The sequence below is a fragment of the Rhinatrema bivittatum genome, chromosome 8, assembly GCF_901001135.1.
Source record: "Rhinatrema bivittatum chromosome 8, aRhiBiv1.1, whole genome shotgun sequence".
Classification (NCBI taxonomy): domain Eukaryota; kingdom Metazoa; phylum Chordata; class Amphibia; order Gymnophiona; family Rhinatrematidae; genus Rhinatrema; species Rhinatrema bivittatum.
This window is the reverse complement of record NC_042622.1, coordinates 269,993,092-270,014,456: the sequence shown is the minus strand read 5'-3', so window position 1 is coordinate 270,014,456 and position 21,365 is coordinate 269,993,092. Positions and strand designations below refer to the sequence as shown.

Below are 21,365 nucleotides of genomic sequence, written 5' to 3'. Positions count from 1 at the left end.
CCACCCCTATCTCATCCTTTAATTTATAGGCAGACCTGGAGGAGCTGAAGCAGACAGAGAGGTATATAGATGAGACCTTCAGGGACATAGTAGCCAAGTCCCAACTTCAGACTGGCAGGCCTGGTGCTGCCTTGGAGGAAGAAGGTCTCATGATGGGAGAGCATCAACCAGGTGCAGCAGGAAAGGATCCTGTAGCAAGGACCTGCTCTCCAGGTGATGCACTGTCCTTTCGTACCGAGCATATCTCCCCAAGGCCTACTGCCCAGGAGGGAAGGTTAGGTCAGCCATCATAGCTGGTGATTCGATTTTTAGAAATTTAGACAGCTGGGTGGCTGGTGGGCATGAGGATCACTTGGTAACTTGCCTACCTGGTGCGAAGGTGGTGGACCTCACGCATCACCTAGATAGGATTTTAGACAGTGCTGGGGAGGAGCCAGGTGTCGTGATACATGTGGGCACCAACGACATAGGAAAATGTGGGAGGGAAGTTCTGGAAGCCAAATTTAGGCTCTTAGGTAGAAAGATTAAATCCAGAACCTCCAGGGTAGCATTCTCTGAAATGCTCCCTGTTCCACGCGCAGGTCCCCAGAGGCAGGCAGAGCTCCGGAGTCTCAATGCGTGGATGAGACGATGGTGCAAGGAAGAGGGATTCAGTTTTGTTAGGAACTGGGGAACCTTTTGGGGAAGGGGGAGTCTCTTCCGAAGGGATGGGCTCCACCTTAACCAAGGTGGAACCAGACTGCTGGCATTAACCTTTAAAAAGGAGATAGAGCAGCTTTTAAACTAGAACAAAGGGGAAAGCCGACAGTCGCTCAGCAGCGCATGGTTCGGAGAGAGGTATCTTCAAAGGATACTAATGATGCATTAGAATTAGGGCATCCCGACAGTGAGGTTCCAATAATAAGAAAAGTAGTCCAAGTGCCTGTAACTAAAAACTCACCTGAGCTAAAAAATTCTAACTTATCCCTATCAATTAAAAAGCAGAATGAAAATACAAACAAAAAACACATTGAAATGTTTGTATGCTAATGCCAGAAGTCTAAGAAGTAAGATGGGAGAATTAGAATGTATAGCAGTGAATGATGACATAGACATAATTGGCATCCCAGAGACATGGTGGAAAGAGGATAACCAATGGGACAGTGCTATACCGGGGTACAAATTATATCGCAATGACAGAGAGGAGCACTCGGGAGGCGGTGTGGCGCTTTATGTCCAGGATGGCATAGAGTCCAACAGGATAAACATCCTGCATGAGACTAAATACAAAATTGAATCTTTATGGGTAGAAATCCCTTGTGTGTCGGGGAAGACTATAGTGATAGGTGTACAATACCGTCCACCTGGTCAAGATGGTGAGACTGACAGTGAAATGCTAAGAGAAATTAGGGAAGCTAACCAAATTGGTAGTGCAGTAATAATGGGAGACTTCAATTACCCCAATATTGACTGGGTAAATGTATCATCGGTACATGCTAGAGATTTCAAGTTCCTGGATGGAATAAATGACAGTTTTATGGAGCAATTGGTCCAGGAACCGACAAGAGAGGGAGCAATTTTAGATCTAATTCTCAGTGGAGCACAGGATTTGGTGAGAGAGGTAACAGTGGTGGGGCCGCTTGGCAATAGTGATCATAATATGATCAAATTTGAATTAATGACTGGAAGGGGGACAGTAAGCAAATCCATGGCTCTCGTGCTAAACTTTCAAAAGGGAAACTTTGATAAAATGAGAAAAATTGTTAGAAAAAAACTGAAAGGAGCAGCTACAAAGGTAAAAAGTGTGCAAGAGGCGTGGTCATTGTTAAAAAATACCATTCTAGAAGCACAGTCCAGATGTATTCCACACATTAAGAAAGGTGGAAAGAAGGCAAAACGATTACCGGCATGGTTAAAAGGGGAGGTGAAAGAAGCTATTTTAAGCAAAAGATCTTCATTCAAAAATCGGAAGAAGGATCCAAAAGAAGAAAATGAATAAGCGTTGGCAAGTTAAATGTAAGACATTGATAAGACAGGCTAAGACAGCATTTGAAAAGAAGTTGGCCATAGAGGCAAAAACTCACAGTAAAACCTTTTTAAAATATATCCGAAGCAGAAAGCCTGTGAGGGAGTCAGTTGGACCGTTAGATGATTGAGGGGTTAAAAGGGCACTTAGAGAAGATGAGGCCATCGCGGAAAGATTAAATGAATTCTTTGCTTCGGTGTTTACTGAAGAGGATGTTGGGGAGGTACCCATACTGGAGAAGGTTTTCATGGGTAATGATTCAGATGGACTGAACCAAATCATGTTGAACCTTGAAGATGTGGTAGGCCTGATTGACAAACTAAAGAGTAGTAAATCACCTGGACCGGATGGTATACACCCCAGAGTTCTGAAGGAACTGAAAAATGAAATTTCAGACCTATTAGTAAAAATTTGTAACCTATCATTAAAATCATCCATTGTACATGAAGACTGGAGGATAGCTAATGTAACCCCAATATTTAAAAAGGGCTCCAGGGGCGATCTGGGAAACTACAGACCGGTTAGCCTGACTTCAGTGCCAGGAAAAATAGTGGAAAGTGTTCTAAATATCAAAATCACAGAACATATAGAAAGACATGGTTTAATGGAACAAAGTCAGCATGGCTTTATCCAAAGCAAGTCTTGCCTCACAAATCTGCTTCACTTTTTTGAAGGAGTTAATAAGCATATGGATAAAGGTGAACCAGTAGATGTAGTATACTTGGATTTTCAGAAGGCGTTTGACAAAGTTCCTCATGAGAGGCTTCTAGGAAAAGTAAAAAGTCACGGGATAGGTGGCGATGTCCTTTCGTGGATTGCAAACTGGCTAAAAGACAGGAAACAGAGAGTAGAATTAAATGGACAATTTGCTCAGTGGAAGGGAGTGGTCAGTGGAGTGCCTCAGGGATCTGTATTGGGACCCATACTTTTCAATATATTTATAAATGATCTGGAAAGAAATACGATGAGTGAGGTAATCAGATTTGCAGATGATACAAAATTGTTCAGAGTAGTTAAATCACAAGCAGATTGTGATAAATTGCAGGAAGACCTTGTGAGACTGGAAAATTTGGCATCGAAATGGCAGATGCAATTTAATGTGGATAAGTGCAAGGTGATGCATATAGGGAAAAATAACCCATGCTTTAGTTACACAATGTTAGGTTCCATATTAGGTGCTACAACCCAAGAAAGAGATCTAGGTGTCATAGTGGATACACATTGAAATTGTCGGTTCAGTGGGCTGAGGTAATCAAAAAAGCAAACAGAATTGTTTTGAGTGAGCTGTTTTAGTGTGCCCTTGGGCCTCAGCCCGACCCCAGGTGAACCCAGGACCGGCCCGAGGGTTGACGGCGTATTCCAATGTGGCTGGCGGGCTGACCCTCTGCCAGGCCTGCAGGCTCCCAAAGCCAACATCCGAGGATGTTGGAAGTTGAATGGTCCTCTGACCATTCCAAGCCCTTTCGGGCCTGCTGCGAACAGCATGGAGCAGCAGGCCTGGCCTGAGGTAGAGGGCAGTCGAGGACCTTGACACGAGGACAAGACAATCGTACTGGAACCAGGCTAGAACAGTAGCAAGACTCAAGTACGAAGACATCAGGAACTGTAGCAAGACTCAGGTACGAAGACATCACAGAAGACACTTGGGCGGAAGGACAGTTGCACAGTCTCTCAGGGCGCCCTACTCAGCCCACCCACGGGACTGAGTCGCGGACCACCCTGTCCCACTGTGCGCCCTACACAGCCCGAAGGCTGGTCGCGGACCACGAGGAGAGCAGGACATGCGCAGGGAAGATCCAGGCGAGGAGGAACTCTGATGTCGGGAGCAATGGCATCCGAAGCCCCAGCGGCTGGTGGGAACAGAAGCTCCAAGCACAGGGACGAATCCCACCTGTTGGCCACTCCTAGGCCCAACAGGTCAGAAGGCCAGGAGCAGAAACTAAGACGCAGGGAAGAACATCCGGGAAGGCAGAAACATCAGGACGAAGATCAGGGCAGGTACATCAGGATACCTGGACGAGACATCTGAACGGACATGTAGACAGGAACCTCAGGCACGAAGACAAGACGAAAGAACAGGAACCGAACAGGAACTGAACAGTACCTCCATGGAGAAGACAGGAAGGCCTGATGGAGCTCTGGCAGGCAGGAGCCTCCAGAAGGGTGACACTCCGAAGCAAGGCGAAGAACAGACTAAAGTTGAAGTCCTTTATAGGGCAGAATCAGGAAGTCCAATTAAAGGTGAGGTCAGCCACACTTCCTGTGGCCGGCTCTTTAAATCAGGCAGAATGGCGAGGGCCGGGACCTAAGAAGGAGCAAGAGAACAGTGCAGGACCGTGGACAGCGGCCTGCACTGACGTCAGAGGCTGAGAAGCAGGAAAACGGGCAGGCAGGCTTCGGGGCAGCCTCCAGGGTGTCCCACGAGGATCCCCTTGGTGGCGTTGCGGCTCCCTGCCACGAAGGCTGGCCCGGGGCGGCTCCATGCTGCGAAGAAAAGCAGGAAGGACCACGGGCCCGGCCGCGGCGAGGACACAGAGCAGGGACGGCCTCCAGGCCGCATGGAATGCCCGACAGCGGCGCCGTGTCAGGAGAAACAAGCGTAGGTAAGTGGGTCTGCTCGCGGGAAGGGATCCGCGGGCAGCGGGTCACAACACTGAATGTTGGGAATTATTAGAAAGGGAATGGTGGGGAGGTAAAATTGTTGAAGGAGAGACCTCTCCTTGCGAGAGGATTCGGCTGGGATTGAGATTGAGGTTTTGACCCCCTTCGGGCTGGAGCCGGAGGAACAGCTGTGTGGACTTGCTCGTTGCCCCGCCCCCCGTGAGGTCATCTACCGGGGACGATTTCTGCTGCATATAATTGAACACCCTACGGCACAGCATCGGAGGTAAAATTGTTGAAGGAGAGACCTCTCCTTGCGAGAGGATTCGGCTGGGATTGAGATTGGGGTTTTGACCCCCTTCGGGCTGGAGCCGGAGGAACAGCTGTGTGGACTTGCTCGTTGCCCCACCCCCCGTGAGGTCATCTACCGGGGACGATTTCTGCTGCATATAATTGAACAACCTACGGCGCGCAGCCTAAGCCGCGCGCCCCTTCTGGAAAATTTTGCTTCTGACTTTAGTATTATCTTTTATGGGAAGGAAGAGGAAAGTGAAGGTTTGGACTTCCTCACCAGGATTACCTGTGAGGGGACCTATGGACTCTCACGTTGCAAGAAGGGTAAGTCAATCTAATTTAAGAACAATTCCTGACATATCTTTTTCCTCGGGATCCCCCGAAACTCAAGGGCCACTGCAGTCGCCTCAACCAATTATGGACCCACCTTCATCCATACAGTGTGAATTTCCTTAACAGTTAAATAGTGATGGGAATGTTTCCTTTAATTTAGAGAATACTGGGCAACAGTTGAGCCCGAGACCGCAAGTAGCGGTCAACATGCCTAGTGTACCCCAGAATATTACCCTACTGGACGTTTGGATGGCTGTAGATAACCTTCAGAAAACTATGTCAAATTCAATAGAGCAGAATAGAATAACTATTAGTGAAATTAGAAATGTATTGGACGTTCATGGTAATCGTTTGGTACATGTAGAAGCACAATCTAAGGTTATGTTTTCTCAGATAGAAACATTAAAGGAAGTAAATAATTCCTCTATAAAAGATGGTATAATAATTCATCGGCAGATGGAAATGCTGGAAAATCAAAATCGGAGTAGAAATTTAAGTTTATTGAACTTTCCTGAAACCAGATTAATATCTGCCATTGAATTACTTAAAAAGTATTTATCTGAAGTTTTATCTATTACAACAATTGATGAGACGGGTATATCCAAGTTATACTATGTTTCAAAGTCGAGATTAAGGACTCAAGAGGGTCAGGAGGATATGGATATTGTCCAACACTCTCCTAATTTGACCTCTTTTTTAGAAGCCTCTCAAGATGATATAGCGCTAAGGTCAACTCTATTAGTAACTTTTTGCAGAGAGAGAGACAAGAATTTGGTTTTGAAAAAATACTTTGAAAATAAAGATTATAATTTTTGTGGACAACGTATCCAGATTTTTCCTGATGTTGCCAGAGCAACTCAAGCTAGATGTAAGCAATTCCTGATTTTTAAGTCTAGAGTGCTAGCCCTTGGGGCAACATTCTACTTAAAATTCCCTTGTAAATGCTCTGTGGTCTATCAGAAGAACAAATTTATATTCCAGGATCCTCCTCACTTAGAGTCCTTTTTGTTAGATAAAGAATCAGTGTTGAGAAATGGATCTGCAATAAATTAATACTCTCCTTTTCTGTAAGATTGATTACAGATTTATTATGAATTCATTATTTCCTTTGGTACACCTCCCGTAATGTGGACTAGATATTACTGTTTTTGTTAGATTACGATAAAATGTATTGCCTGATATGATAGTTTTGTTGTAAAACAGAATATTTGCCTTTGGGTTTTTTTTCACAATGTAAAGTTGTTTAAAAAAACTTAATAAAATATAAATTAAAAAAAAGAAAGGGAATGGTGAATAAAATGGAAAATGTCATAATGCCTCTGTATCGCTCCATGGTGAGACCGCACCTTGAATATTGTGTACAATTCTGGTTGCCGCATCTCAAAAAAGATATAGTCATGATGGAGAAGGTACAGAGAAGGGCAACCAAAATGATAAAGGGCATGGAACAACTCCCCTATGAGGAAAGACTAAAGAGGTTAGGACTTTTCAGCTTGGAGAAGAGACGACTGAGGGGGGATATGATAGAGGTGTTTAAAATCATGAGAGGTCTAGAACGGGTAGATGTGAATCGGTTATTTACTCTTTCGGATAGTAGAAAGACTAGGGGGCACTCCATGAAGTTAGCATGGGGCACATTTAAAACTAATCGGAGAAAGTTCTTTTTCACTCAACGCACAATTAAACTCTGGAATTTGTTGCCAGAGGATGTGGTTAGTGCAGTTAGTATAGCTGTGTTTGAAAAAGGATTGGATAGGTTCTTGGAGAAGTCCATTACCTGCTATTGTTTTATTTTATTTATTTATTTAATGGTTTTATATACCGACATTCATCAGAGATATCACATCGGTTTACAATAAATGAGAAACTGCGCCTAAGGTGTGCTTGACAAGTAACATGGGAATGAGAAACTGCGCTTAAAATACAGTTGACAAGTAACTTAAAAACTGGTACTTATAAAGTTGTTAAAAGAATAAATGTCTATATGCCTACAAAAGAGATATGAATGAGACTAAAGATATTGAATAACTTATGTACATAGCAATCAAAATTATTTACAATAACTTACAGAGATGCTTAAAGTGTGAGGATTCCAAATGAGTTAAAGGCGATGAGGCAGAAAACAGATGGGTGTAAGACGAGAGAGGATTGGTGTGGGGAGGGGCTAGGGATGTGAGGAGAGTGGAGGTCAACGGGCGATTTTTCTATGAGGCAGGACAGTGTCCATAAGAATGGGACATCTTATGTGGGAGTGGCTGAGGAGGATGCTGGGAGAGTAAGGAGATTGAGCTTAGGTGTATGCTTGCGTGAAAAGCCACGTCTTTAGTTTTTTCTTGAAAATTTTTAGGCAGTCCTCCTGGCGTAGGTCTATGGGCATTTTGTTCCATAAGGCAGGGCCGTCTCTGGAGAGTGCACGTGCTCTGGTAGATGCCAGGTTGTTGTTTTGGGGGGAAGGTGTAAGTATGGTAGCAAGGTATTGGTTCCTGATTGGTTTAGAGGGTTTGTGGAATACTAGTGAATCATTGAACCCGTTCATTTCAGGATTGTGGAGTGCCATACCGTGTTTCCCCGAAAATAAGACAGTGTCTTATATTAATTTTTGCTACCAAAGATGCACTAGGCCTTATTTTCAGGGGATGTCTTATTTTTCCATGAAGAAGAATTCACAAATATTGTTGAACAAAAAAATGAGCATTTATTATATTCTGAATAGTTGTCTGGTTATGCTGGTTTGTGATGACAACTAACTGTGAATCTTGCAGGGTAAAAAAAATCACAGCTGCATGCTCTGGTGTTCTGTGCGACGGGCATGCTCCCAAATAAAAACTTTGCTAGGTCTTACTTTCAGGGGAGGTCTTATATTTAGCAATTCAGCAAAACCTCTACTAGGTCTTATTTTCGGGGGATGTCTTATTTTCGGGGAAACAGGGTATGTATGATAGAGTTTTATATTGGATTCGGTATGCGATAGGGAGCCAGTGTAATTCCTTAAGTACGGGTGAGATGTGTTCATTTCTGCCCGTGTTAGTGAGTATCCGGGCAACTGTGTTTTGTAGGATTTGTAGTGGGTGAATGGAGTTTTTGGGTAGGCCTAGGAGGAGTGAGTTACAGTAATCCATTTTCGAGAATATTGTAGTTTGCAGCACTGTACGAAAGTCTGGAGGGTGGAGTAAAGGTTTTAATTTCTTTAGGGTGTGTAATTTAAAGAAACATTCTTTTAGAGTGTTGTTAATGAATTTCTTGAGGTTGAATTGGTAGTCTAGCATAACCCCTGGATCCCGTACCTGTTGGGAGAACGAGATGGGTAGAGATAGCGGGCGAAGCAGGGGAAGGGTGTTAGGGTGAATCTGTGGAGCGATAAGCCTAATTTCGGTTCTTGCCGTGTTAAGGGCAAGGTGAATGCTGGATAGGAGTTTGTTAATAGATAGTAGCGTTGATTCCCAGGTGTCCATAGCCTTAGGGAGGGTGTCAGATATTGGGATAAGAATCTGAACATCATCTGCATAAATATAGTGGGGAAGCTTGAGATCGGTTAGGAGATGACAGTGGTAGGAGGTAAATGTTGAAAAGGGTGGAGGATACCAAGGAACCTTGCGGGACTCCTTGGTCAAGGGGTATAGGTTCGGACTCATGGTTTCCAATTTTGACTTTATAGTTTCGATTACTGAGATAGGATTTGAACCAGTTGTGTGCAACACCTGTTATTCCAATTTTGTAAAGTTGCTGCAGGAGGATATGGCTGATTGTGTCAAATGCCGACGATATGTCTAAGAAAGCTAGAATATATGATTGTCCTTTATCTAGGTCTTTAATGAGACGGTCTGCCAGGGAAAGGAGGAGGGTTTCAGTGCTATGGAATTTCCGAAATCCATATTGAAATGGAGAGAGTAGGTGTGAGTCATGAAGGTATTCAGTGAGTTGCTTTTTGATCGCTTTTTCAAGAATTTTAGAGATAAAGGGGAGGTTTGAGATTATTAATTAAGTTCACTTAGAAAATAGCCACTGCTATTACTAGCAACGGTAACATGGAATAGACTGAGTTTTTGGATACTTGCCAGGTTCTTGTGGCCTGGATTGGCCACTGTTGGAAACAGGATGCTGGGCTTGATGGACCCTTGGTCTGACCCAGTATGGCATGTTCTTATGTTCTTAACTCAAACATTATCCCCAGATCATAGTACAATTACCAAAAGAGGCTTTTTCAATCTCAAAGATTTAACCTCAGAACCTTTACCATTACTGGAGGTAAGTTGTGATGATATCCCTCATGAGTTAGTAAACCGCTGGGATATTTCGCTTATTAGTTCCCTAGATAAATTAGCCCCAGCTAAAACATTCAAAAGGAAGAGTACTAACATAGCCCCTTGTATAATTGCTCACTACAAAATAAGAAAAGTGAATTAGGAAGAATTGAAAGGAAATGGCGGCACTATCCAACTAATTCAATATGATTAGATTTAAATCTGTCTTAAAGATTACCAGAAAGCCATTACTAGGGCAAAGAAGTCATACATAATTATATTCCAAATCATCTGTCTCATTGAATAATCCCAGGGACCTTTTTTATTCGGTTACGCAGATTACTCCGCCTGTTTCACTCCCTAATATTTGTCCACCTAACTGTCCCAGGGGTAAGCATAAAGGTCACTTTGCTACATATTTTAATCAAAAAGTAATTAATGTCAGAAATACATTCAAAACTACTGTTGACAATAGAATGGATTATTTTTTCCCTGATGGAATGAAAATGGAGGAATTTGATATGCTAAGGGAGGCAGATATCACTCAGATAATTACTAAAGTTAATTCCTCTTCTAGCCCCCTAATCAGTGAGTGCTCTATCCCGCTACTAAAGCTAAGAAGGAATGAAACCTCCAGATTTATTATCAAATTGTTTCATTCTTCACTTGGGCAGGGTACTCTCCCTGACTCATTAAAATGAGCTTCCATCCATCCAATTCTTAAAAAAAAGCCTCTGCTGACCCAACTGTATTATCAAACCATCGTCCCATTTCATCATTATCATTTATCAGCAAAATCACTGAAAACTCTATACTCCAACAGCTTACAAATCTCGATTAAAATGATACGCTGGATCAATATCAGTTTGGCTTCCGCAGCTATCACAGTACCAAAATATTGTTGTTATTCAGCTTTGACATCCTCAGACAAGGTTTTTATCGAGCAACCTCACTGGTGCCTATTTTGCTTGATATTTCAGCTGCTTTTCATACTATTGACCATAGCATCCTTCTTTCTAGACTTCACTCTCTTGAGATTGCAGGCTCAGTCAAGGGTAGATCAGAGACGTCATTCTGGTTCTAGCTTGGCTCTGATGTACCCCCAAGGCTCTGTATTATCGGCCACACTCTTTAACATCTACCTCAGTCCACTATGCCGACTCTTGTCCAACCTTGGGATACACTATAAGCTTTATGCTGACGACATCCACTTCTTTTTCCTTTCAAAGATTCATGACCCAAAACTGAAGAATATATTTTACATTGCCTATCCACTATTCAGAACTGGCTCATTCTTAACAAACTTGCACTAAACATTACAAAAACCGAGATCATGGCATTATCACATTTTCCTCCAACTCAAATCACATTTGAGAATAAAAATATTCCAATTTCAAAAGTAGACTGCAATTTGGGCATTCTCTTAGATCCTGCTCTTACAATGCGAGAAAATCTTCTTTTTTTAAACTCTGGTTACTACTCAGTTTGAAGCCATTACTCAATCCGGATGACTTTCATGCAATACTGCGCAATTATTGCTCTTCTCCAGCCTTGACTACTGCGATTCACTCTTCCTTGGTCTCCCGGATTATATAGTTTATCCGCTCCAAATCATTCAAAATTCAGCAAGAAGACTTCTTACTGTCCTTCCCCGCCACCGTGATCACAAAACTCCGGTTTTAGTCACTACACTGGTTACCCATTACTTATCGAATTCAATAAAAATTGGCAGTTATCATTCACAATCTTCTTTATAACATCAAATCCCCTTGGATCACCGCCATCTGAAAATACACACCCCCAATAAGAGCTTTGAGATCAGTGAGCCAAAGTCTGCTTGATGTGCCCTCTCCTAAAGTAGCATACCTTGAAGAGACTAGAGAGCGAGCCTTTTCAATTGCGGGCCCATTGTTTTGGAATTCCGTCCCTGGTGAGATCAGAATAATTAAAGAACCCGCATTCTTCAAAAAGTCATTAAAAATGTACCTATGTGGGAAAAGCTACTCAATTTGATTGCATGCTCACGTCATCATGTAGCCCTAAATGTATGTTTTTGAATTAATGTGATTTTTTTCTTGTTATTTCATTGTTATTTCTTTGTTTCATGTATTTTAATAATTATGTATATTCTTTGAACCCCGCCCTGAATGTAGGAAGAGCGGATAACAAATGTTTTAAAATGAAATAAAATAATAAATAAAACTCTATTTGTGACTTACCCAGAGCAATGGGGTTGCTATCTTTTCTCTTCCAGCCCACTCTGATTTGCTAATTTCCTCTCTCTTCTCTAGCCTGCAACCATGACCCACATTGACAGCAATGCTGCTGGCAATACTGGCAGGTTGGCAAGCAGATTCACATGTGCACACTCAAACCAACTTAATAGCAGCAAAAGCCTTGCGTGCCTGCTGTCTTCTTCCCTGAAAAATGATAAAGGGGATGGAACAGCTCCCCTATGAGAAAAGGCTGAAGAGGTTAAGACTGTTCAGCTTGGAGAAGAGACGGCTGAGGGGGGATATGATAGAGGTGTTTAAGATCATGAGAGGTCTTGAATGAGTAGATGTGACTCGGTTATTTACACTTTCGAATAATAGAAGGACTAGGGATTATTCCATGAAGTTAGCAAGTAGCACATTTAAGACTAATCGGAGAAAATTCTTTTTCACTCAACGCACAATAAAGCTCTGGAATTTGTTGCCAGAGGATGTGGTTAGTGCAGTTAGTGTAGCTGGGTTCAAAAAAGGTTTGGATAAGTTCTTGGAGGAGAAGTCCATTAACGGCTATTAATCAAGTTTACTTAGGGAATAGCCACTGCTATTAATTGCATCAGTAGCACGGGATCTTCTTAGTATCTGGGTAATTGCCAGGTTCTTGTGGCCTGGTTTGGCCTCTGTTGGAAACAGGATGCTGGGCTTGATGGACCCTTAGTCTGACCCAGCATGGCAATTTCTTATGTTTTTAGGTACTTAAAACTGCGTGGCTGGGCTCAGTAGCAGAAGCAAGTCCTGAGCCTACTTCTCTGTGTGAAGTCATCCACTGAGATCTTGGAGGATGACAGCTCAGCTGGAAGAGGCCTTGCTCCCTATCCATTTGGTACCTGCAGAGGAGCTGAGTGTCTTCTCTCCATAGTATTGTGGATATTTTCAAACAGCCTACACAGTTTTTCAAAGAGTGGCAGGACAAGACCAAAAGGGGGCTTGAGCCAGTAGCGGCTCCGAAGTTCAGGACCTTTCGACCAGCCAGTCACCATACCTGGGAACTCTCAGGATTTCACCCTGAGACCCAGTGAATCTGTATCAATTGCAGGGCCTCAGGGGAAACACTAGAAATCTCAGGGCCTCTCTGTCTACAGCTCAGCCCTTCCCCTTCCTCAGTAAGCCTGCAGAGAACAGGAGAAGTGGGGCGAGCCTGGAGTAAACACTGCAAGCAGCATGTGGGGAGAAACTGGAGAGGGCTGCAATGCATACAAAACTCAGTCTGCAGCTGTGACTCCAGGACTTGGGAATCACTCAGCTAAAGACAGAGAGAACATGCGTAAGTCATGGAACTGAGACTTAGAGAGGGAGGGAGCAAAGAGAGGGCTGGGGTCAGGGAGAGAGGAAGGGAAGTATGCTGAGTCATCTCAGGAGGGGGGAAAGGTGATGTGATAGGTGGGAGAAAAAGAAAGTGTGGATTAGTTAGATGGGGGGGGAGAGAAAGCTTATGCATTCCTTTCCCCTCCCCACAACCTCTGCTAATCAACAGCAATCTCAGGGTGACCACAACTCAAAAGTCACCTGAAGCGAGTAGAAGTGACAGGCGTCTGGTTCAGAGAGCCCTGGAGGCCAGACCCCTGGGCAACAGGGATGGCTGGTGGCTCAGCTGAAAGAGGTTGCTGGGATCAGGAAGCTGAAGGCTAACCTACTTCTTGCTACAGAACCTGCTACTTTCTGAAGGTGCAACTTGTTCTTGATTCTAGTTCCTGGCCTGTAAGTCAAGCTTCTTTTCCAAGCCTGCTTCACTGTGAACCTATTTCTGACTCCAGCTTCGGGCCTGCAAAGCCAGCTTCTGAGCTTAGCCTGCTTCTCTGTGAACTGTTCCTGATTTTAGCTCTTGGCCAGCACTACAACTTGCTACTCAAACCTGCTACTATTCTTGTGTGCAACCTGCTGGACTCCTGACCGCCTTCAGCCTGCCCTAGACCAAAATCAGAGCGCCCCTCAGTACTGCTCTGTATTTGAGTTTCCAGAGGGCAGGACCTTGACAGAGAAACTAGCCGCATTGTTTCTTTGATAATTAGCAAGCAAAACGTTTGTGTTAAAAGTGTCCATGTATTTTGCACTTCCTGTTTGTGTGGGTGGCAGGATAGTGTGTGTACATTTGAAAATCAAAATGTAGGTGTGCCATTCTCCTCCCCTGATCTAAACATGCAGACAGGAAAGAAAACCTCTTTTTTTAGCTGCATTTAAGAAGGGAAATATTCAACCAGCACATTTTCCCCTTTGAAAATTGTTCTCTATATGTCAAAGTTGTGTGGTTGCCATCCAGTTAAATTCACCTTTATTTCTTTGTACGTTGTCAGGGAAATTAGGGGGTAGGGAATCCTTAAGAGCTTGCAGCTTGAATGCTGTTCGGCCATTTCTGATCCGAGCATAAAGTAGCTCAATGTGAGATACACACTTCATGTTAGATTTTTTAAAGATGATTTCATTACGAATGTATATGAAAGATGCGTGAAGAAACAGTAGCCAGAGTAAAAGCCTTGACGACTGGCACTGATGCTCTCAAGTTTCAAACTTGGCTAATCCACCCTCTTTTGTCTATAAAGAGAGAGAGGGTGGAGGCTCCCTTCCTCACCAGAGAATGGCTGTAGGAATGTAGTTACTGTGGTATGAAAGAGAAGGAATATTATCTAACTTTCTATAATAATATGGTTTGTGACTATTTTTTATTGATAACATATTGCCTTTTTTTTTTTGCAAGGCAGGTTTTAAAAAAAAAAAACCCGTACAAATAGAGAAAAATAAAATAAACTGCAAGGTTCATGCTTAACATTTCCCAGACTTCTAGGGAGGTTAATCCTCCGGTTTCCCGAGATGCCTCTGCCTCTAAGGCTGCACGCGCAAGCTTTGCTTCCCCCCCCAAACCCAGAGAGCCGGGGGCATAGAGTCGTCACAGCCGTGCAGCGAGTATCCCGGTCCTGCTGCCTGCTGCACTATGGTTCCGAGTGAGGGAGGCGGGGCATAGAGTCGTCACAGCCGTGCAGCGAGTATCCCGATCCTGCTGCCTGCTGCACTATGGTTCCGAGTGAGGGAGGCGGGGCATAGAGTCGTCACAGCCGTGCAGCGAGTATCCCGATCCTGCTGCCTGCTGCACTATGGTTCCGAGTGAGGGAGGCGGGGCATAGAGTCGTCACAGCCGTGCAGCGCGTATCCCGGTCCTGCTGCCCTATGGCTCCGAGTGAGGGAGGCGGGGCTCGCGTGCGTCATACCGCAAGGGACGACGGGATACAAGCAGACTAGGAAGGGCAAAAGGGGAGAGGTGCTGCTGTTATTTTCAGCCATGATTTTCTTTTTTTGCTGCTGAGCTGAAGGTAATTTCCCCTGCCCTCGTGCTAAATAAACCTACCAGAGTAGGTCGCTTTCACCTCCTACTCCCCGCAATGGATTCTGCCCCACTTCTTGCCCTGGGAGCCGGTTCTGCAGCGCTAGTGCAACTTGAAAACTAAGCCAATATGTCTCCCCTAACATTGGTTACTCGCCCCCTGAACCCTGGAGCAGGTAGAGGCGCTGCTAGTGCCACTCGTGCGATTAGATTGGAAGCCTGAATATTACGTAGTTATCCTGCAAAACGGAGCGATGAGAGGCGGTTGCTGAAAACCAGCGAATCCTCCCTGAAAGTAGAGGAAGATCAGGATAGGCTTCCAGCATCCCTTACCCCTGCTGTGCCACAGCACGGGCAGTAACGGTGCAGGTTTCTGTCTCACACACGTGCCGCACAGGTGCAGCACGGACAGCAGCAGTATACGTTTTTCGCTCAGGCTGCTCCCCTGCAGTGCACAGATAAGGCATAAGTGTGTGTGTGCAAGCTTCTGCACACACACACATTGCCCAAGCAAACAATGTACATCACTTGCAGTTATAGTTCAAGTCTATCTCCACGCAATTCCTCGCCCCACATAAAAGGTAGAGCGTGGGAAATGCAATTCCCAATAATTTCAGCCTGTGTTCTGGGTCTGATTGAGGAATCCAGTTCTGGCACCTTCTCTGAGGGTTTCATATTTGCCGTAGCACCATACAGTGCTACAGCCTGTATTGTAGTGTGATCACAAAATGTGAACCAGTGGACTTTACAACTGAGCTAAAGAGGCAGCTCCCTTAGCCGAGCTGTTATGAGAACCTTATGAGCTTTGGTTGCTCATTTAACTCCCCTTATTACTGCACACTGTTATAGTGTTATATTACTGTACTACTGTCTCTTCTCAAGAAAAAGGAGCCAGGGACTGTGACAGATACATTTGCTATACGTCAATGAAAGCTTTTCTTCCTGTTGTGTAAAAGAAAAAAAAATTGCTGTCTTGCGGTGGTCTCTCCTAGGTGAAGGAACTCTGACGTACTGATGGCTTTTGTCCCTCTCCTCAGGAACAGAAATGTCAGCGCCAACAGCTGAGGAAAGAAGGGCGTGCTGGGGAGCACGAGACCAATACTGGCACTGTTTGGATGAGAATCGGGATGATTTCTCCAGGTGCCAGAAGCTGCGAAGTTCTTTTGAAGCATGCTGTCCGCAGCAATGGGTGAGCTCTCTTTATGAATGTGCACAGTGTTGGATCCTGCTAGAGCTGCTGACCTTATTACAAGATATATTGTTGAATCCCCTCACCATGGTATAAGAGCTGTAGCACAGACAAAGGAATTCTTTGCTCTCTCGGGAATTAATCTGCTGCATTTGAAATTACATTTGTCACATAAATAGCAATAACCTGGTGCTACACATCTTTCTTATAAGGAAATTTCTGCTTTCTCAGGTATCCTAAAGTACTCACTGTCTTAGAGGTCAGTGAGATAACTGCCTTACACTTGACACAGATCCTGGACATAGCCCTGAGGGATGACTGTGTTCTAGGATAAAGAATATCAAGTATTTCTGTTTAATCTGACCAAGAAAGAGGCAGGTAGCCTGACATGGACTTGGTGAGAGCCATGTCACTTTGTTGAAGAAGTGGACACTTATTGAAGTATCCCATTCCTCATTATCCTGCCAGACTAGTTCAGACTTGTGGGATGGAGACAGAGAGAGAAAGCCTTGCACTGACATCTTTCTTCCGTATATAGACTGGTTCAGCAGTGGAAGTTCGTAGTTCTCTGCTTCTTGCAGATATTAGGAGTCCAGTTTGATTCAGCAGGAAATTAAGTGGGCTCCTGGGGTATCAGCCTACAGCAGGTTGATTTCCCCAGTGGTAGCCAGGACCAAGGCTGATCTTCCTTCCCTGAGACCTCAGTGTTATGACCGTCGGTCGCAGATGGCTGTGACTGATCCAAGTCATGACATGTGTAGGTCTGTTCTCCTCTGCGGGTCAGCTCGCGGCCGGGGCTAGCCGCCACCACCCACACTGACTCCAGGCCTTCCTAGGCATGCGCGTCACTTCTGCCCAAGTATTCCTTCTCTTCATTATACTCAGTGTGAATTCTGGACTGGTCTGGCAGGACTCAAGGAAAGGAAATAGGCAGGTAGGATTCTAATTTCACTTTTCGCATCATCCTGCCAGGCCAGTCCAGACTCCTGGGATGCACCTATCCTGGGTGGGAGCAGGCCAAGGCTGCTTCGAGAACCCCTGTTCTGAAGGCTGTGTCCCCTTTCACCTGCAAGTCTATCATGGAAAAGGAAGCCAGTTCCAGAGGGATTGAGATGTAGGGCACAACGCTGCTTCCTGGGCAGAGTGCAGAATGGTTTCTCCAGCAGACATGTGTCGGGTAGCAATCTGGGCCTTGGTACTCTCATTCAGCACTGCAGGATAGACTTGCAGGGGACCCAGCCTTCGGAACAGGGGTTCTCAAAGCAGGCCTTGGCCCGCTCCCACCCAGGATTCTGGACTGGCCTGGCAGGATGATGCGAAAAGTGAAATTAGAATCCTACCTGCCTATTTCCTTTCCTTGAGTCCTGCCAGACCAGTCCAGAATTCACACTGAGTATAATGAAGAGAAGGAATACTTGGGCAGAAGGAGGCATAAAAAAAGAGGGAAAGTAAAGGAGAAGAATGGAAGGTGTTCCCATTAAAAAAAACCAAACAAATTTTCCCTTTAATCCTTGGGATTCAGCCTGAGGATGAAAGAGAAAGTAGAGACTGCTCAGTTCTTCTTTTATTTTTTGCATTTGCTCTGATCTTTATTGATAAAGATTTTTTTGTAAGTTATTCCAGGGGAACTCAGTCACTGGCTTGGGTAGCTACTGGTGACTTCTCTGCTATACCGGACTGTATAGAGATGATGGATGTCAGTGCAAGGGTTTTGCCGTCTGTCTCCATCAGCTGGAAGGCAGGACAAACCCCACAAGCCTGGATTGGTTTGGCAGAATCCAAGGAAAGGAAATTAGCAAGCAAGATTCTAACTTCACCTTATGGCGCTTCGGTTCCTGTACTGCATCTAAAAAAATTACTAATTCCATTTCTGTTTATTTAACAGGTAAAATATTTTGACAAAAGAAGAGATTACCTAAAGTTCAAAGCGAAACTTGAAGCTGGAGAGTTTCAGCCTTCTGAAGCCACGGGGAAGTTGTAGGCTGGGACACGACCCTGTCGCCGTGCACTGTGTGCGCAAGACGTTTCTTTACCAGCCCAACTGAACACTAACAAGGAGCAGGAGGAGAGAAAATATGCCGAGGCGCCTTCGAGCAGAGGATGCGAAGCATGCCGACGGCGTTCAGTCCATACCCACCAATTCACTTTACCAGAAATGAGGTCTTTAAATTGTTGTTTTCCCTTGTGCTCTTCATAGAGACGGGCACAGAGAGCAATGTCATGAATCCAAACACGTTGGGTGCGCAGCCCATTTGCCATAAGAGAAACTCCTTTCAATTGGGATGAACTGCAAAAGATCCCCCGTCCTTTTCATCTCAAGTTTTGCTGGAGTCCCCGCCGGCATGCCTCGGTGTTGCAGGGCCGCTCTTTTGGTCACCCGTCACGTTTGCAGTCATCCTGCCTTGCTTGTTCTATACCCGTCCTGTTCTGAGGGTCACCAGATTGTCCCAGATAAAATAAAATTTAAAAAAAAACCCAACAACAACCCAGGCTAATTCACTTCCCTTGCATCAGGTGGGAGAGAGAATCAGTTTATAGGAGCCAAAATAGAGGGTAGAAAGAAAGGGACCTTAGTGATGGAAGGAGAGAGAAGACCACGGTTCAAGCAAAACCTGTGACAGCATGGAAAGCAAGTGAAATTGGATATATTGGGTGGGCCAAGTGGTCCTTTTCTGCCCACATGTTCTCTATTTCCCTAAGTAACTATAAATCCCTACATGCAGAAGGGTGCACTGGAGAATTGGATCAACCCTGGTAGGTTGCACAAAATATGGTGGTGACATTTGCAGAGTGTCCTCCTTTTCAGTTTGGAGATGCACAGTAAACAAAAAAAAAGCAGCTGAGCAAGTTTGTACCAGAGTCTGGGATCCACTGGGAAAGGGTGAGGTCAGGGGAGGAGCTGGCTGAGCGCCAGGGAAGCCAGGGTTCAAATCCCACTGTCGCTCCTTGTGACCTTGGGCAAATCACTTCATCCTCCACTGCCTCAGGTACAAACTTAGGATCTCATTCACTAAGCCACGTTAAGCCTAACACGGGAAATAATGCAAGATATTCCAGGACTGGCACTGTGCGTATTTAAATGAGCCCATTAGCATGCAATCTCATGCTAATGAGCTCATTACTCCCCTAAACTATGCTCATCAAATAACATAGCTTACAATGTGATTCGCAAGCCACATTATTTGACCTAAAATGACCTACAACTCAGGAGCTGTAGCTAATTTCCTGCGGCTGCATCGAGATGTTAACACGCGTCCCACTGCATCCGTGGTCTAACGGCGAGGGCCCCCTCCTCATCAAAGTTGTGAAAACCACTGGGGGGGGGGGGGGTCATCATAGCCCCCCTGTCCCATTCCCCCACCTCCCAGCTGTCTTTGGAGGCAGCCCAAATAGTTAAAATGAGAGCTTGTAGAGCCAGGTAATGGGGTGGGAGCTGGGTAGACCACCAGTGAGATTTTGATGGGTAAAGAGGGGGTGGGATGTTTCACTGGATCACAAAAGGAGGTGTCCGTAAGTGCAGACAGGTGTCGGGGGAGGGGTCCTGACATCCCACTGCTGGGTTTTGGCAGCATACACTTTTTTTTTTTTTTTTTTTAAATGGGCGGCTTCCAAGAGTGGCTGGGGGGGGGGGAGGTAGGTCGGGGGGGATCTATGCAGACCCTTGGGGATTTTTACGGCCTTGGTGTTGGGAAGTGTTCTCAGAACCGAGCAGCCACTTCAAGCCAGGCCGGCCCCACAGTCCCAGGACCACCATCACGCCTTGCTTGGGAGACCTTTTCCCTGGGGGAAAAATAGCGCTGGATTCACTCAAGTCGCAGGGGTCATTTACCGTGGCCTCGATGAATCCTGCAGTGCTTTTCACTTGTGGAAAAATACCGCAGCTTAGTGAATGACCTCCTTAGATTGTAAGCCCTCTAGGACCAGGGAAATACCTACCGGACCTGAATGTATCTTGCCTTGAGCTATCTGTGAAAAGGTGTGAATTAAATAAAGACATTTCCAGTGCCTCCTGTCCAGCCCTGTAACGCTTCTGCTGAAAAGCATAGCAATGTGTCTCCTCCAGGGACTCTGCTTTCCACATTCCACAGACTACGTTGGTCAAGCAAAAATGCTTTGTGCAAAATGCACTGTGGACGTTTGCCTGAAAGTGCTACATTTAAGGATTGGACAAAAGATCCACAGCACTTTCTGCACAGTTTCTGCTCGCCCAATAGTGTTTCCCCTCCCCCCTCCCCTTACAAAAGTTCCAGAAAATGAAAGCCTTGAGCAGAAGATATAATTGTTTTACACCGTGCAAGCAAACGGGCCTGAAAAACTGTTCCCCCCCCTTTTTTTTTTGTTTTGCCCTAAATGGCTGGTGATGGGTAGCAGGTAGAAGACAGGAAAGAGGAGGGCCATACGTGGGGCAGTTGTGTGGGGAGGCTGGAGAGAGAGCTGGGGTTGGTTTGGGAAATGGAAGTTTGTGTGCTCATCTACTCAAAATGAAGAGAACCAGAGAGGAGGAATCTCAATTTGTGCAGAATGGATGGCCCAGCTGCTCTTTATCTGCCGTCATTTACTACTACTACTACTAAACATGTCTATAGCATTACTTGATGTTCCCAGCACTGTACAAACACATATAAAAGAGAGTCCCTTCTCAGTAGAGCTTACAGTCTAATCAAACAGCGAATAAGACTTGGGGAATTTCATTTATTAAGATAATGGTTAAAAACGAATGAGGCTGTAAGCGGGATAATCAGGGGTTATGATTTGAAAGCAGCCTCAGAAAGGTGGGTGTTTAGATTTAAATAAGGCAAAAGAGGGAGCATGATGCAACAGCTTAGTCCAAGTATATGGTGCAACCAGGTGGAAAGCACGGAGTCAGGAATTGGCAGTAGAGGAGGGCATAGATGGGAGAGACTTGCCTGATGAGCAGAGTGTACAAGGAGGGGTGTAAAGAGCGAGGAGCTGCAGAGTGAAGGCTCTTGTAGGGCAAGTAAGAGGAGCTAGAATTGTATGCGGGAACGGATAGGGAGCCAATGTTGTGACTTGAGAAGAAGGGTTATATGGGTGTAGCACCTTGGGTGAAAGAGTCGTGCTGCTGAATTTAGGACAGATTGTAGTGGAGCGAGATGGC

The 21,365-nt window shown here is 45.0% G+C and overlaps 2 protein-coding genes across 2 annotated transcripts in view; one reads left to right on the top strand and one right to left on the bottom strand.

The window, feature by feature from the left end:
* The window catches only part of LOC115096367 (C-C motif chemokine 20-like), a 99,212-nt gene that overhangs the window by 77,066 nt on the left and 781 nt on the right, over window positions 1-21,365 (bottom strand). The gene's annotated exons all lie outside the window — the stretch shown is intronic.
* LOC115096369 (cytochrome c oxidase assembly factor 6 homolog) lies at window positions 14,899-18,728 on the top strand. The gene is made up of 3 exons (XM_029610871.1): window positions 14,899-15,046; window positions 16,095-16,246; window positions 18,132-18,728. The coding sequence occupies exons 2-3, from the start codon at window positions 16,103-16,105 to the stop codon at window positions 18,225-18,227; spliced, it is 240 nt and encodes a 79-aa protein (XP_029466731.1). The 5' UTR covers window positions 14,899-15,046; window positions 16,095-16,102; the 3' UTR covers window positions 18,228-18,728.

Excerpts from the sequence above, each read along its gene's own strand:
- LOC115096369 (XM_029610871.1), top strand. The coding sequence starts at position 16,103 with ATGTCAGCGCCAACAGCTGAGGAAAGAAGGGCGTGCTGGGGAGCACGA. Across the intron at positions 16,247-18,131 it reads CATGCTGTCCGCAGCAATGG|GTAAAATATTTTGACAAAAG; the intron begins GTGAGCTCTCTT and ends TTTATTTAACAG.